This window comes from Acomys russatus, chromosome 1 (assembly GCF_903995435.1).
Source record: "Acomys russatus chromosome 1, mAcoRus1.1, whole genome shotgun sequence".
Taxonomy (NCBI): domain Eukaryota; kingdom Metazoa; phylum Chordata; class Mammalia; order Rodentia; family Muridae; genus Acomys; species Acomys russatus.
Window position 1 is genome coordinate 57,263,440 of NC_067137.1, and position 17,224 is coordinate 57,280,663.

The 17,224-nt window shown below is 40.1% G+C and overlaps 1 protein-coding gene across 3 annotated transcripts in view; it reads right to left on the bottom strand.

Moving 5' to 3' along the window:
* Positions 1 to 17,224, bottom strand: part of Stxbp6 (syntaxin binding protein 6) — a 229,119-nt gene that overhangs the window by 148,848 nt on the left and 63,047 nt on the right. For 2 of the 3 annotated variants that reach the window (XM_051145532.1, XM_051145513.1), the window contains exon 2: positions 17,007 to 17,195. The exons of the other annotated variant lie outside the window; for it this stretch is intronic. In XM_051145532.1, the coding sequence (XP_051001489.1) occupies positions 17,007 to 17,160 (154 nt within the window). In that variant the 5' untranslated portion in view covers positions 17,161 to 17,195. The remainder of the gene's footprint in view (positions 1 to 17,006; positions 17,196 to 17,224) is intronic. 3 annotated transcript variants of the gene reach the window in all.

Genomic DNA, 17,224 nt, shown 5'->3' on the forward strand with positions numbered 1-17,224 from the left:
TGTGTGCTGCTGCATTCTACAATTGCACATACTGCTTTTTAAACATTCAGCATGCTCTTGTGGCCCTTCAGATGCCTAAGACTAGAGCCACAGTCTGCAGATTTCAGACCTTTTCACCAAACCTTTAACACACACTATACTCAGCACTGTCAACTAGCTCTGACTTAGGTCTGTGGTGAACAAGGCCAGGAGCTGGTGTTCCCCTCCAACTTCCACACCAAGCCATAAGGTACACAAGGTGAAAAAAGTCTTTGCTATCAGGAAAGTGTTGTTTTTAATATAAAAATCACAATCTTTCGATATTGCAAATAACGACTCAGGAGCCAGATACTAGGCTGAAAGTCTACTAGCTCAGAGAGGCAAAGGAAGAAGTCAGGTGACCTTCCTATTCAGCTGGCATCCCAGAAGGAAAAAGCCCTTCTTACTTAGCGCAGGTCCCAGAAGGAAACAGCCTTTCTACTCAGCTTACAACCCAGAAGGAAAAGGCCTCCCTATTTCACCATGATGTCGTCAATACCTTCCTCCTCAATGTCCCTCCCATCTGTTCTGTCACTGTCAGGTGGTTGCTGGCTCTGCCACTTGAACTTTAGTTAATTCTGTTTACAGAAAACTGTTGGATTAAAGGTGTGTGCTAGGGTTGAGCCACACCACAAGTATTTGCTTACAGTAAACAGAAAGCTCTAGGACCAAAGACTTGAGCCAAACTACAATGAGAAACAGGTTTTTACAGTTCACAGTGGGAATAATATCCTGCAACAGGAGCGTAAAGAGTTCACACAGGTGGAGCACATTCTGTGATCAGAGGTCGAGACATGGTCAAGATGTAAAGAGAGTTAGCTATGATGGCACTCTGGTACAGCACCCAAATGGTCCAGCATGCTTAGCCTCCGCACACACATCCAGCCTTGAATAGGTTAAGCCTCCAATGTTACTGCTTGTCTCATGATAAACACTCAACATTTTAAAATAAGTATCTTTTTTAATTGTTTGATTTGGCACTTTTAGACAAGTCTGTCTCACTATGTAGCTCAGACAGCCTTGAACTTGCTGCAGCCTCTGAGTTTTAAGAATATGGATGTGCGCCACCACATGACAGTTTTACAATCAGCCTTTATGGGTGAAGTTACAGCTCTAAATGGCCAAGTGACCTTCTGTATTTCACAGGTTTTATAGTTAGAAAGTCCATGTTTCTCTCTCCTTCAACCCCTTGCTCTTACAAGGTTACTTTCCCTGAGTTATGGCCAAGCCAGAAATGGAAGAGTATGCACACAGAACTCTCACTTGAACCACACTGGGCCACATGTTATTCCACTCCCTTACTGCTGGAATGACTGAAGAGATTTACGTCAGAAGTGTCTTATCATACATATAGTATTCCTAATTTGCTAGTGTACACAGACGGTTTGGCCTTTGTGACCCACACAAAATTTAGGAAAATGATACTCCACAAAGTATCAGCCACTAAACAAAAATAAAAGTAACAGTTGGACTCAGTATACTTATCTAAATAGTCAATTAAATCTAAGTGATGATTTCAAGTCAAATTTCATTTTTAACACAGAACTGATTGCGATGCTAACTAGTTAACTACACTGTAAACCACCGGATGATTTGTGTAAAAACAAGTGTTATATCCTCTGAAGAACTTTGAGTACCATTGGTCTATTCTTACATCTAGGCAGAAATTAAAAGAGGCGTCACAAGTCATGTCTAAAGTCATTTCTGCCAAACTCTCCCCATGCTCACCACCTGCTATTTCCAGCAAAGACTCAAAGAACACATTAAACAGAGAAGAAGGCTCTTTTCTGCTCCTGACCTCAGTGTCCACGGAGCTATGATGGAGCTCAAAACAAAATGAGATTTGGGAAGGAAAGAAGTCTGAAACATTATGTATAAAGTCCTGTCAATAAAGTTTCCATCATTACAATGGTAAGCCAAGAAATACTTGTTTGTAAGGCTGGCTATGTAGAGATTTTTAAAACCACACAAACATTGCTCATGAAACTGAAGGAGTTATTTACTGGGCTGCTGGAGCTAGTGAGCCAGTCTATGAAAATGTGTAACACAAGGCTCTTTGGCATCAAGTTTTGTTTTTTAGTACTATTTTTCTGTTAAAACAAATACACACACACACACACACACACACATGCTCAATGAAAAACAAAATTCATGCAATAGCCTGTCTTTTAAATTCTATGTAAATCTCACACCACACAAAAAGTAAATTCTGAGCAAAAGTACAATGATGACCCAGATCGTAATCCAGATGTTTGTCATACTGTGTGTACCAACCCCAAATGTAAACTTCAGGAAAGAACAGAATAGATAATAATTGTTGCTCGATAAATGCAAAAAGTTGGGACCACTAGCACCACTGCATTCCAAAGTCACCTTTCCCAGGTACAAACCTCAGGAAAATGTGTCCATTAATTCGCAATGACACAGCAGTTCATGAAGGCTTAATATGAAGCTATAACATTTCTTGAGTAACATTTTAGATAAGACCCTCTGAGCAGTTGGATTTTTGAGAGTGACAGTGAGGAGAAAGAGATTTCAGAATAAAGAAGGTCTAGATGGCATGATGGGATACAGAGGCACTGGTGAGCAAAGGGCATCTGAATAGCAAGTGACAGAAAGGTTGGCCCTCCAAGGGTGTCTAAAACTGAAAAAATCAAGTAGAAAGTTGAGGACTCAGCTCAGTGGTGGTGTGTCTGCCTAACACGCACAAGGCTCCAGTTTGATGCCCAGAGCTTAAAAGCAAAGGAAATAGAGTTCAACCTTAGTGCTAACTCTGATGTTTCCAGAGAGAAAAAAAGGTATTTGTAGAAGCTCCAAACTCCAAGGAAGAGAGGCTTGTCACTTAGTTTTCTCTTGGGAGACGTGGCATGTCTGAATGTCTCAGAAAGAACACAGCAGCGTTCCTTCATGTGCTTTAGTTTCCCTTAGTGTCAGTTACTAGTGGTCACTAGCCGTTAAAAGTATTAAGTAGAAAATTCCAGAAATAAACTCAGGTTTTCAATAGGTAGTTAGAGTATACTGTTAAAACTTTGTTACTGTTTGCTTACTTCTCTCTGTATTAATTAGTTAGTTAGTTCGGATCGCAGGAATGCTGGAGAGAACAGCATATACACAGAATTCAGTACTACATATAGTTTGAGGCATGAGCGAAATGCCTCGGAATGCAGTCTGTGGAAGTGGGTGTGGGGCCACTGTGTTGGAATTTAGGTTCAAAAATGTCTTTTCTAAAGAAGGTTGGCATAGCAACCCAAAAACAAACGATCTATACGTAAGCAATATAACAACCAACAGAGAGATATAATCATGTACAAAAAAGGAAAGGCACTAGTCCCCACAGAACTGCCCAGCCAGAAACTGAGTACATTGCTGTATCAGCAAAGGAGGCTCCCTTGCACGAATCAATAAGAAGCAAGTCCAGAAAGGAAATGCAGGTTTCCTTTTTTAAAAACTGTACAAAAGGCCAACAAGCTTCAGAACTAAATAAATCTCAGCTTGGCGATGATAATGCACCAAAGCAAAGCTGCTCATGTTTGCACGAAGTTGAATTCAAAACAAACACTATAACTGAAAGAAACAACTGCGTCAGCCAGGTTTCCGAGAACAGACAACTTGAGGTGGTGCCCAATCATTTGGCACAATCTTTTGAAGACCCCAGGTGCTAACAAGTGTTACAGGTACCCCTTGTTTGGATGCTCACCATAGCAAGCAGCTACTTTTAAAGCCAGAGCCTTTATAAATTGATCAGAGTCCTCTGGCCAGTAGTTATTAGTATAGAAGACAAGTCTAATACCTCTGAGAACTCTAGTCATGAGTCTGCAACTTTCACTTCACTACAAGTCATTCAAAAACTTCAGATACATTTAGCAGCTGATTACTAGCTAGGCTGTCTCTAATTTCTGGCTATTATGGATAGAGAACCGAAGAGAATAGATGAGCAAGTATTTCTGCAGCAGGATATAGAGTCCTCTGGGTGTATCTTGGGGTGATCCCAGCTTCCTAAGGAACTGCCACACTGACTTCCGTAGCAGTTGTACAAATTTGCACTTGTATCAGCCATGAGTATTCCCTTTTCCCTGCATCTTTGCCACCAGGAGGTGCATTTGCTTTCATTCATCTTAGCCATTCTGACTTGGATAAGATGAAATCTCAAAATAGTTTTTATTTGCACTTCCTTTATGGCTAAGGATATTGAACATTTCATTAAATGTTTCTCAGCCCAACCATTTTGTTTCATTCTTTTGAGAACTGTTTCGTTCTGTAGTCAATTTTTAAATGGAGTCATTTGTTTTCTTAATGTTCGGTTTTTTAGTACATTTACACAACAGAATATAAATCAGCTGTTAAGAAAAATGGAATTAGAAAGTTTGAAGGTGAGTGAACGGAACCAGAAACAATCATCCTGAGTGAGGTAACCCAGCCCTAAGAAGGACAAATGTGTGTTTTATCATGTTTGTGGATGCTTTAGGTGGATATGATGATCTGAATAACCACAGAGGTAGCTAGTGAGGGACTAGGATAGAATGAGGGCATCTACCAAGAAAATGGAGATAGAGTATAGTATTGACAAAGAGATGAAGAGCAAACTAGAATAGATTAAACAGGGAAAAGGATCAGGGTGCAGGGTAAAGGATGAAATATGGGGAGGGACAACTAACACCCTTTGGAAAGCCATAGAGAAACCTACTATCATAGAAGCTTCTTAATATATGTATGTGTCTATACATATATATGTACATATATGAATTATATATTCCTAATTCCCTTAACATCACAGACTACTGCCAAGTACTCTCCATAACCTGAAGATAAAGCCCTATTGCGGAAGACAATGCTTAAATATGTTATTGAACATGGAGAAGTAGAGCTGGTACCCAACAACAAACTTCTTCCCTCCTGACTGGCATCCATGGTACTGAAAGGTACAAAGCAGTCATGTTTATCTGCACAATATTAAGCCATTCAACATTCTAGCATGAGGTGGTTGCTCATGGGCTCCTACCCCTAATCAAGGAGCTATGGATAATTGATGGCTTCTGGGGGAGGGAAGGCCAGATTTTCAGAATGTGGCTGCTGGTGGGATGACCCACACTCCAGTGAGGTGCCCCACACTTAGAGGTAGGAATAAAGCACACAATGGAGTTGATGAGTTATTAAATTAAAAAGACAAAAATAAAATAACACCAGGCTTTTCCTTTCAAAGTACTTGCCCAATGCACTTTATGGGTCTCCATGTCTAGAAGGAATTGGCAAAGAAGACAGACAGATCTACACACACCTTTAATGGATGAGCCCATATCCCTACAATAATTAAACCTTAAAAGAGACAAATGCCTCCCTTATCCACAGCTGACCAAAAGTGTGTGTTACAGCTCACTCTGTCTTGCTATGAGCAGGAACAGCAGAAAAACATTGTGAAGTTCACCTTAGCCAATCAAGCCAAACTCACCTTAAATTCATTCCTTCCTCATGTAATCTGCTACAGCTAGAGTCAAAAATCAGGTCGGCAAGAGGTGAAATATGATTCATCTTCTTTTGCCTAACTGTAGTACTTCTGTGGTACTGGGCCAGCCATTCATTCTCTGTGAGCATTGTCCTTGTTCTTGAAATTAACTTGGGGAATGACAACCAGTTCTTTTAAGACATAAAAACCTAGACTTGTGGGAGAAATCCTAAGAAGCTACTTTCCTTCATCTCAGTGGCTTTGTAGGTTCAGAAAGTGTACCTGATAAAATGTCTAAGTACATTATTAATTAAATGCACTGACCTAAAATGAAAAGCATACACATTTTAGTTGATATTTATTTTCATACCTCACCCAACAAATACAATAGAAAATGACTAATGATTTCATAGTCAACCTAACCAGACATCCATGCTCCTCTTTTGCAAGTGGGGAGCCGGGACTCTAGGCACGCACATACTGCCTCCTCGAAACACACTCTCAGCCACACAGGACAGTACACACACACACACACACACACACACACACACACACACACACACACACACACACATATCCCCTTATATATGTGTGGAAATCAAATTGCAGCATAATCTTAAAGTTTCAAGCATTATATATATATATATATATATATATATATATATATATATATATATATATATATACACACACACACACACACACATATACCAAGGAGGACTTGAAACTGAACAGCATTAAATAGCATGAGTTTTTTTCAGTGAATGTTAAATACACAAAACGAATAGGATATTTTACTCTACTGGAATTCTGGAGGTCTTAATTTTGAAGCAATTAGATTAATTTAATTTACTTCATGTGTATGAGTGTTTTGTCTACATGTGTGTATGCACATCATGTGCAAGCAATGCCTGTGGGGGTCAGATGAGAACATTAGATCTCCCTGGAACCAGATCTTGTGGGGCACCATGTGGTTATTGGGAACCTCTGCAAAACCAGCCAGTACTCCTAGCCTCTGAGCCATCTTTTCAGCCCCCAGAATTGAGTTTTGAAATCAACCAATTTTGGTCCACGGCAAAAAGTTAATAGGGAACAGAGGGCCAAAGTCCCAGTCCTTTCCCTCTAGTACGGCAGCCATTTCGCATTAGTCAGGAAGTCCCCAGTTTATTCATGTACAAACAATGCAGGCAAACTAGGCAAGGAGGTTCATGATTGCAACTGGGGAATAAAGCAAAGGGTTTTATGTTCAAGGCCAGCATGAGCTAAATAATGAGACACACACACACAAAAATCCATAATGTCAAGATCTTGGAGACACACCCACACAAAAATCCATAATGTCAAGATCATTATTTCTCATGATAAAAACTGAAGAAAAAAAAAAAACCTCAGCCATAGATAAATGGTTACTTTATGGTAGACAGCAAACCATTAAAATTATCTTTACAAAGAATATACAAAATAAAATTCTTCTTACCAATTTTATCTAGAGTATCATAGTGAATAAAAATTAAAAAGTTTGAAAGTTAAAAAGCCAATGTCAGTATTTGCCATTGGATTTTTTCCTTTTTTTTTTCTTTAGTGGTATATTATTTGTTGTAAATGTTCATGAATTTATTTATGCATGTTTCACACATATATATCACATGTACATGTGTACCTGCATGCACAAATGTGCAGAGTAATGCTCTAAACTTCATGAATCATCTACTATAGAAAGAATTCTGATCCGATGTCAGAGCTGTGCAGTGCTGCTTAGAGGGCTGCTCTCAGCCTCCAGTGTTCCCTTTGTGCAAACAGAACTTCGGGTCTTAGGGAGTAAAGGACAGGAATAAGTTTGGCATGTCAAACCCTTTCCCAAGCACCTGTGATCTTCTCAGAGCAGTGCAGTTTGTTAAGCAGATATGAGCACAGCGTGCAGTTTAAATTGAGGTCCTCAACCTCAGCCACACAGGGTCCATATGGTAGATAAAAAATGACTTGACTTGAGAAGGTGGGGTGGAAGTGACAGCATTAAAATCACCAGAGAGATTACAACTAAAACAGGAAATGCAGTCTCTCTTTTTTTTTTTTTTAAATCTCCATAGCCCTCTTGAAGGAAATGCAGACTGAAAATGATTCCTGTGAGAAAAGAGCATTTGGGGGACTATCTGATGTAGTAAGGAGCCATGAAATGACCATTTATTCTTCATAATACAAATTTATTCTGCAGGGAAATACTCAGGTCCTTCAAAATTCTGAGATAATAGCTTTGTACTGTGGGTCACAATGGAAGCGCCTACTGTGGGTCACAATGGAAGTATTTATAAATTGCTCATTTGGGATGACTCTAAGAGTCTGAAGACAAAGGAAACGTCTCTGTTTTCTTCTTGGTAAATAGGCAATTAGGTAAAATAAAATCTTCTGCTCAGCAATTTAATGAATTCAGAGAGAACTGAGAGACAAACACCAGAAGCATCTCATTGTGAGTAAGGGCAATTTCTTCCACACAGAGTCAAAGGAAAGCCCAGCTGCTACGATCCAGTTTAAAGCCCAGAGTTAGCTCTGGGCTCAGCCTTTGCATCATGGAAACCTGAGACCCTCAACAGGAGTGGGAGAGAGCCGCTCTGCTCAGCCCACCTCTTCTCAAGGATGGCATCTAGTGATCAGAAAAGAACTGAGGAGCCCCTCGGTGTAATGCTGAGTGACAGTGTGGAGGTGGTTGGGAGCACACTTGTGCTTCCAGCACAGTAGCTAACTGGCCGTCTGTGCTCCATGGTCCTGGAAAACCTGTCAAGTGCACTGTGCTTCTGCTCATTTGTGGTTTCTTCCAGAAAACTGCATATGGGTTAGCATGACTACCTAGGGTAAAACTGTCAATCACTGTATGTCAGACACTCACAGTCTCTGTCTCTCTGTCTCTCTCTGTTTCTGTCTTTCTGTCTGTCTCTCTCTCTCTCTCTCTCTCTCTCTCTCTCTCTCTCTCTCTCTCTCTCTCTCTCTCTCTCTCTCTCTCTCTCTCTCTCACACACACACACACACACACACACACACACACACACTCACACACACACACACACAGAGAGTAACAGGAAAGAGGTTCAGAAACATAAACAAGAATCTGAGCTGGCTTTAAAAGAAAAAAGCTGAGCCCTCGGCAAGCATCTGGTCAGCCTCTCCCACTTCTGTTGTTTGATTAGCAGTGCACTTGACTGACCCCAGAGAATGTTTTGTTCTATTTTGTTTTAACTTTTCTTTTGATGTCGTGAAGATAGGTGTAGGAAAATAACATCTCCCATTTCAGGGACAGGAACCTGATGGACAGAGGTCTGAACATAATGGCACCAATGCCCAACATATTCAGCAATGCACAAACACTCATGAGATCGTAGTCAACGTTTCAGTCCAAATCCCTGAAGTACAACAGCAACACACACAAAGCCACCCAATGGCAGACCTTAGACAGGGAAGCTAGACATAATTTTTGGACTAAAGAAATTTAAGAGATGCTGACTGAGAAAGCCAGGATCAGAATGACTGGGGTTACTGTTGTGTAGACCACAGAAGGAGAGGCTGTGAAGCTGAAGCACAGAGGCCCAGAGGAGCAGGAGGTAATCCAGATCAGTGACAGTGCTTCCGATGACACCAGTAAGGAGGTCTGCCACCACAGGTATCAGTTAGGACTTTAAGAACCCCGCAGATTAATTAGCATTGCCTAGCACAAACCTGACACTGCTCAAGTAGAACCTAGCTTTGTTTCAGGCACTCACAGATACATATGGAGCCTTTCAAACCACCCTCAAGTACAGACATCACTCCGATTTTAGAGATCAGAACACTGCGCCTCAAAGCTTCAACAAAGTCAGGAATCAATGTTGTAGCAGACATCAGGGGAATGCCTAAGTTGCTGCTCAGAAATACAGGGGTAGAAATGCAAGGAGTAAGAGAGACTCTTGGCACTGAAGGATTAAAGAGGGGAGTTCCGGGGAACTGGATTCCTCTCCAGGACCTCTTTCCCACACTGGACTGTAGAAGTCTTGGAACTTTCTCTGTGCCTTCATGATCTACCGCAGAAGTGTTCATTGATGTCTGCACAAGTACAGCTCTAGGATCCCAGAAAGACAGAAGTCCCTGCCCCATTGGGGTTTCATTCTCATAATAAACAATTAAAATACAGAGAGAGAGAGAGAGAGAGAGAGAGAGAGAGAGAGAGAGAGAGAGAGAGAGAGAGAGAGAGAGAGAGAGAGAGAGAGAGAGAGAGAGAGACTCTTAGGCTACAAGCCTCTGCCCATGATGTACTGATGAAATGCCGATAACGATATCTCAACACCACAGCAAAGGGCATTATCCTCCAGCAGCCCAAGCTTAGAAAACTCCAAAACAAAGAACCATGTGCCTATTTGACAACAGCCCCTCCTTTGTCATCTGCTGCGGGATATCTACAGCTCCTTGCCTTTCCAGCCACAGTCCAGAGGGAGCTCTGCCTTAGGGCTCCCTAGCCACTTGTTCTACCTTTGCAATTAGTGAAAACTAATCAAAACCAACACAAGTGAATGAGTCAGCTGTGAGACTGCTCCTGGAAACAGAGGGTTGGGTGGTGGGAGAGTGCACAGATGGCGTTTCCTTTTTAAATGAAATGTTTTGGCACTGGCCTCTGTTGAGAGCTTTCCCTTGTTTCCATCTGGTTTGGGTCCTGGAACACACACAAGCGAGAATGGAAAAAGAAAGTTCTGCCGGCGTGCTAAACCACTAGAAAAGCCAAAGTGCCTGCCAGCACTTCCTCTAGGTCCCCAGAGACCAGAACATTCTGCTCAAGGAATGTTATCATGTTGTGTTAAGGGAATGGGAGAGCCCTGTTCCTCAGGCCTAGCCCTGTCTTGGAAAACAAATTTAAAAGTGTGTATACTTTGGAAGAGAGAGTCTTACGTGTGGTCCCTAGCTGCTCAGTTGCATACAAAACACTTATCCACTTAGCCCTGGCTGTGTCATCTGGAGAGCAGAAATAACAGAAGCTAATGTGATGATAACTTAAATGGTACATATTGACTTCTTGGTTGTCTATTGCTGGGCACTGCTGTTCAAAGGGGCTTTAGAAAAGATAATATTACCATCAATTTTCACAAGAAATGATTTAGAATCATAAGGACATCTAAGAACACTTCCAATATACAAATGAACAAAACAAACTTGCACATAGCCAGGTCACTATGAGAAAGCATTAATTTCCCTCAGGAGTTTGTTTCAAAGGCTCCGATACATCTGCTAATTACATCTTTGAAGATGCACAGCTTTAACGGCTTGGTTTACCAACTTTACCATCCAGCCAAAACCAAATGCATAAACCTGCAGGTGACATGGGAATACCGAGAAATGGTCATTGGCTGCTTGAGATAGCAGGGAAGGATGTTTGGTTTTGGAAGTCTTTCTCACACAAGGTAGTCTTATATCTACCTTTCCTTAAGAAAGCAGAACAAGGTCACTCAGGGAACACAAACTAGAACCAAACTACCCAGGTTCCTATCCAGGTACTGCTACCTGTGACGATTTTAAACAAGCTAATTCACATCTGTGCTCACCTACAGAGTGAGACATAACTACTTCATAGCGTTATTGTAAGGGTAGAGTGAGGGAATATAGGGAGAGAAATGGAACCATGCCTGCCACAGGGACTCAACTGACAAAAGCACAGCTGGAGCTGCAAAGAGGCCATTTAACAATGGTCAGAAAACAAGGGGAATAAAAGTACTTTTTAAAATAAAATTAGGTACCTCAAATAAGTCACTATGTCATATATCCCAGTGGGCAAGGCCCTCACATTGTAAACTGTGTCAACCTTGCTTGTGAGTCCCAGGCATTTAACACTTGCAAACTATAAGCCTCCTGGTGACCTCAGTGCATCCTGGAAGGGGCCACATGTTCCTTTGAAAGGTTCTGGGGCTACTCCACAGAATACCTAGGGTTAAGAGCTGCTGAGATACAGAGCAGAAGCACCAGTTTCAATCCTCCTCACCCACACTACAGCCTCCCATGGAATACATGCACATAAATTACTTCATCAGCGTGTATTCAGAAGTTTCTTTAATAAGACAATTTTGTTCTTTCTTCAAATCTATAATAACTTAAAAAGTACTAAGGTTTTCTGTTTCAACAAGATATGTCAAAGAATGCACTAATCACAAAAATTGTTTTCCATATGTTCCTTCTGTGGGGACATAGTAGTATCCAGGGAAGGCACTTATCTGTTTATGAATATGAAAGCTACTATCAAATACTATACATATCAACCTAAAACAGGATGAAGTAAAACAGGTTATAAAGATGAAATTACAGACTGTTCAGCAGAAAACTGAACTATGAAAATAAACTAATTTTAATTTAGCATGTTTCAGCTTCAATTATAGACTCAAATTATTGTGGGAAGATAACTTTTGCCTTTATCCTTTGAATGCACTAATAGTTCAAAGTCAAGTCTATACCCTAATCAGGCAAGTAGTGAGTCGTAAATCCAAATAGCAGCCTCCAGCAGGCTCTTACTATATACTTTAGCCAGCAATGTGAGGTGCTATGAGGAACTTAAAGAAACATATCAGCTCTAGCTTTGAAACCCTAATGATGTTTATCACGTATGTCTGTCCATGTGGCTGCATGTATTGGTAGCTCATTTCTTTTCACTATTAGATAAACTCTACTGAAAGATATAAAATATTTTGTTTACTCACTCAACGTGTGGGTGAAATCTTTAATTATTGTTTGTGGCTATGAATGAAATTTATGAGCTGTCATGTACAAGCTCTCATGTGGACATGAGATTTTATTCCTTGTGTGTGTGCGGCTTGGCTAGGGATATATCTTTGAATTAAAAACTGCCAAAGTTCCAGCCAAAATAGTTACATCCGTTTTAGGTTCCCACGATTATTAGGATTCACACTGCACTGCATGTTTAGTAGCACTCTGCATTGCTGGTCTTTTTCATTTTTATTGCTGGTCTTTTTCATTTTTTATCATCGCTGAGAGGAAAAACTAGAAACTGGCGTGTAAGGCATGCCAATCATGGAGATATCCCAGTGTGTAAGCATTTGTATACCATTCCAGAGTTAACGGGGGGTGGTGGGGGGCCTGTTGTTACAAAAAAAAAAAAAAGGCAAATGTTGAAGTCATTAATGACGTGAACACTATTGTGTTCTGAGGGAAGTATACTTGTGGCTACATTGAAATCTAATTTGAAAATCATTAAGAAAAACAATAAGAATTGATTCACAGAGAGAGAATTGCGTAGCTGGTATGCCACAAATCAAGAATTATAAAACATTAAGCTAGGCATGAAGTCAGGGCCTATGAATCCAATTTCCTGAGAAGCTGAGGTGGGAGAGAATCACTTAAACAGAGGAGTTTAAGGCCAGCCATGGGCAATGTAGCAAGATTGTGAAAAAAAATTAAACATTAAAAATTATAGGATCTTGGTAGTGAGAGAATTCTGCCCAATTTGCTATGTGTAAAGTGTCCTGCATGCTGGGAAAATGCTGTTGATACAAGTGTGGTCCTCAGCTCACTCCCATATGTTTCTGTTTAGATTTATCAACATTTTAACAGTTAGTGCTATGTGTAAAGCATTATGTGTAGCTAAAGATAAAGTTCTTGGCACACGGAATTCATAATTCCACAAAGCATAAAATGTGTCATACTGGGTTGTCATGAGCACAAACATGTCAGTGATTTTCTGCTATAGGGTGCCTTGTTCGCATGTGAGCGGGATTTATTAAGTGCATGGGTATGTATATGGTACTGTGATTGCTTCACCTTGTAAGACTTTCACGTGAATATTTTCATTTGTTTGTTTTGTTTGAGACAGGGTTTCTCTGTAGCCCTGGTTGACCTGAAAGTCACTCTATAGACCAAGCTGGCCTGGAACTCAGAGAACCATCTGCTCTGCTTCTAAGTGCTGGGATTAAAGGTGTGCACCACCACAACAGGCTTGGTTCTCATGTAGGACCTCTAACAGCAGGAGCAGGGACTGATTGACTCTGTTGCCTGCCTTTGCATCCCTTTCCCCTTACTGTGCAGCCTTGTCTAGTGTCAGTAGAAAAAGATCTACCCAGTCCTACTTGACATGCCAAGGCTGGTTGGTATTCATGAGAGGCCTCCTCTTCTCTGAGAAGAAAGGAAGAGGCACATATGGAGCCTGAGAGAAGGTGAGAAGGAGGAACTGGGAGGAGAGGAGGGAGAGGAAGTTCCCACCAGGATGTAAAGTAAGTATATAAATAAATTAATGGTGGGGGAGTAAAAGATGTACACGACCACGCCCACCTTACATGAACACATTTATCAATCAATCTAAGAAAAAAAGTTGAACTGGATGGCAGTGAGAAACTGTCAAATTTAATCTCATAATCTCTTTGTGAACAAATTGGATTGAATATCTTTCTCCTTCCAAAATAATAGCTAAATAAACCAAGAAAGATCCTCTTATTTCCACCACTTTCGTATATAGTAAAAATACCTCTTCACAATGTAGAACGTCTCTAAAAGTACTAAACTTTATGGTCCCAGACCTCTGGTTCTCAAATTATAAATTATATATGGCCCTGAGGAAAAAAAATCACATAAACACTGGTTAAGATACTATATACCAGTGTCTGGAGGCATATTTTGCAAACTTCTTTTCTTTCATTTTAATGCTTCATAGTATTTAAAAGATGGTTAAAGATTATTTGCAGACCGAATTTATACAAAAGTTGCCCATTATAAATTAATAGCTGGTTTTCATCTACCACGCTAAATGGGTGCAGGGGTTGGCATCCCAGAAAGCATGGGCAATTTACACTAATAGCAAGAAGAGGGCTGTCATCCTTGCTTTCACATTTCAACCTCCTACTTGTGGTCAGCTCCAAAGACATTGTCCCTAGTAGTCTACAGGAAATGGGAAAAACCAAAGTTGCATTGCTAATAAGACTACCACTCCTCTGCCTGAATGCTGCCCACACAACCCAATTAAAAACTCAGAAGCCCTTTCTTCCAAACAGGACGAATTCTTCCAGACACGCATACCTGTGTTATTCCTTTTTGCCTTCTTCATAGCTTACAATTATATGAATTTCTTTAAGTAATTAATGTCTACAGTAGCCCAGCTAACCTGCTATTTTTTCTTATGATCCTTTCTTCAGCACCTAGATACTTAGCACATAAAAGATAAAAAATATTGATTAACTTGTTAGTTAAAATATTAGTGTATCTATTGTCCTTGGCTGGTGCCATAGTTTGAGCAGGACCCCTGGGCCCAGATGGTGGCACTCAGAGGAAGGATAGCAGGCTACCAAGAAGAGACTTGATAGCCTATGAGCATATATAGGGCGAAGAGGACCCCCTCAGTCACAGTCATAGGGGAAGGGAGTAAGGGGAAAATGGGAGGGAGGGAGGAATGAGAGGATACAAGGGATAGGATAACAATTGAGATGTAATATGAATAAATTAATAAAATATATTTAAAAATCATTAGTGTATCAAAACTGCTATGCCTCCAAGCTGTACAAAGCAGAAAATAAAGGTAGCATAATGCAACAAAAGTGAGCATCAAAGCTACCTGACTCTTTTCTGTCCTGGTTTTTATTCTAGTCTGCTAACCTGTCAGGTCTACTGTGTGTACCTGTTCATTGTATACTCACAGTTTTAAAAACAATAAGGATTAAGACTTTCAGAACAAGGCCTTTGCTCCATTAGAATGCAAGGAAAAAACAACTCTTGTCATTTCACACTTCCCTCCCAAAAGCCTTGGTAATTGTAACAGGGTTGCTGCTGAAAGTCCCAGGCTATTTTTTACAACTCTGAGAGATGTTGAGACTGCTACCCTGAGATGAGACTGGTAGAAGCCCATTTCCACTCTCAGGGACTGTATGATTAGAAACAGGCAGATAATAATATACATCTAAAAGCCAAAGAAAATTGTTGTCTTTCCGTTATAGGTATATAGCAGGCCAGATTCAACTGACTTCTGCACCATGCACTTTTCATTCATTTGTGTTTCTGTAGGAAATTTCAAAACAGTGAGGAGAATCAGGGTTAGAATATCATGTGTCTTTGCTCAGCCAAACACAAGACAAGATTATTGGTATGTACTTTGTGCACTGCTGGCAAACAAAAAACAAACAACAACAAAATGCTAGGGTACAAATCTTTAAATATGAAAGTATCTTTAAGACTTTGATATTATCAACAAAATCCTAGACTGGTACTGAGAAAGGCTTCTTTGAGATGGAGAACTTTGGCATAGTAACTAAGAGCACTGTCTACACTCCTAGAAATCCAGCACCCACGTGGTGGCTCACGGAGGTCTATAACCCAAATTTCCAGAAGATCTGATTCCATCTTTTTCCCACTGCTGTTGGACACACATGTTGTACAGACATACATAAAATAAAAGGAGAAAGGATTTAAAAAGCAAAACAAACAAACAAACAAAAATCCCAACTTAGCTACTGGTTCCTAACTCAGCACCTACTTGGTCAGTATGTGACTATACTAAAGAAACACAAGTATTTTCAAACCACAGGAAATTTGATCAACCTAGCCCAAATTTAGCAACTTCACCCTCTAAATAAATAAAGTTTTTTTGTAACAATTATATAGGCATGCTTATCAAAGTACTATATTCTCATTTCATTCTGACCTAAGATAGTCATAAATTCTTACCTCTCCAACAAAAAGTCATTTATACTTTAAAATTAATTCTGACTAACTTATCAGATCTGTAATTTTGTTGAAAAGTTAAAACCAGGTTTTAAAATTAAAGTTTTACTTCCAGACCCCAACTCAAAAAGATCTGGTAAAAGATGAATTGTGGTAAGCTTAGTTTACCGAATCCTCTTGTGAGAAATATTACAAATGCCCTTAGTGCTTAGCTTACCATCACCCAGAAGCTCACAGAAAATTTATGTGGATTTTGTCTAAAAAAAAAAAAATTTGGTTTGTTTCCACAGTAAATCCCACATATCTCCTCAAATCACAAACAGAAAGAAAAAATAATAATCCAACAAAATTCTAAGCTTCAAAAAAACAGATGGTTATTCTTCCCAAGGCAGTGGATGTCAGGCAAAGCAATGATTTGTGAAGAAAATCGTCTTCCTCCTATTTCATAAAGTACCAATATTTCTCCCAAGGAAAATAACTACTACTAATTGTTGGAAATGGTCTAGGAAAAAAAAGGAAAAAAAAAAAACAAGTGAAGCTCAGTCTGCTAGTAGTGACAACTATCCAAATACCAAGAAGAGTTCTAAAACAAAACTCCCCAAAGGCAGGCACTCCCTCTGAAGGAAAGAACAAATAAGGAAGTGCCTGCCAAACTCTGCAGAGACTCTTCAGGAAAAGGAAGATTGAACTTCACGATCTTTCCAATACTAAGAAATCTCAACAACAGAGGGCAAGGCATGAGTAAACAAGGACGAGAGGGTGACAACAAAGACAAAAGAAAAGAGTGGAAGGGTAGAAATTACAAAATGAACAGGACCCTCCCAGATGCCTTAGAATGAAACATTTTAAAACAAAATTTGTTTTGATACTATTATTCAGTTTTCATTACCTGACAGGCAGATATAAGTTAAATATTCGCCTTGACCCCCAGTTGCCAAGAAAGGAATCTTTTTCTTTGTCCTCCTCTTGACTTGGACAGCTCCCAGCATTCTTTCATCAAGAGGTGCAAAAATTTCCTTGCTGATGGCAGATTTGGCACTCATTGTAGAGCAACCGAGGAGGGCGCACAGGAAATTTTCTGAAGAAAAAGAAAAGCAAAGTTGGAAC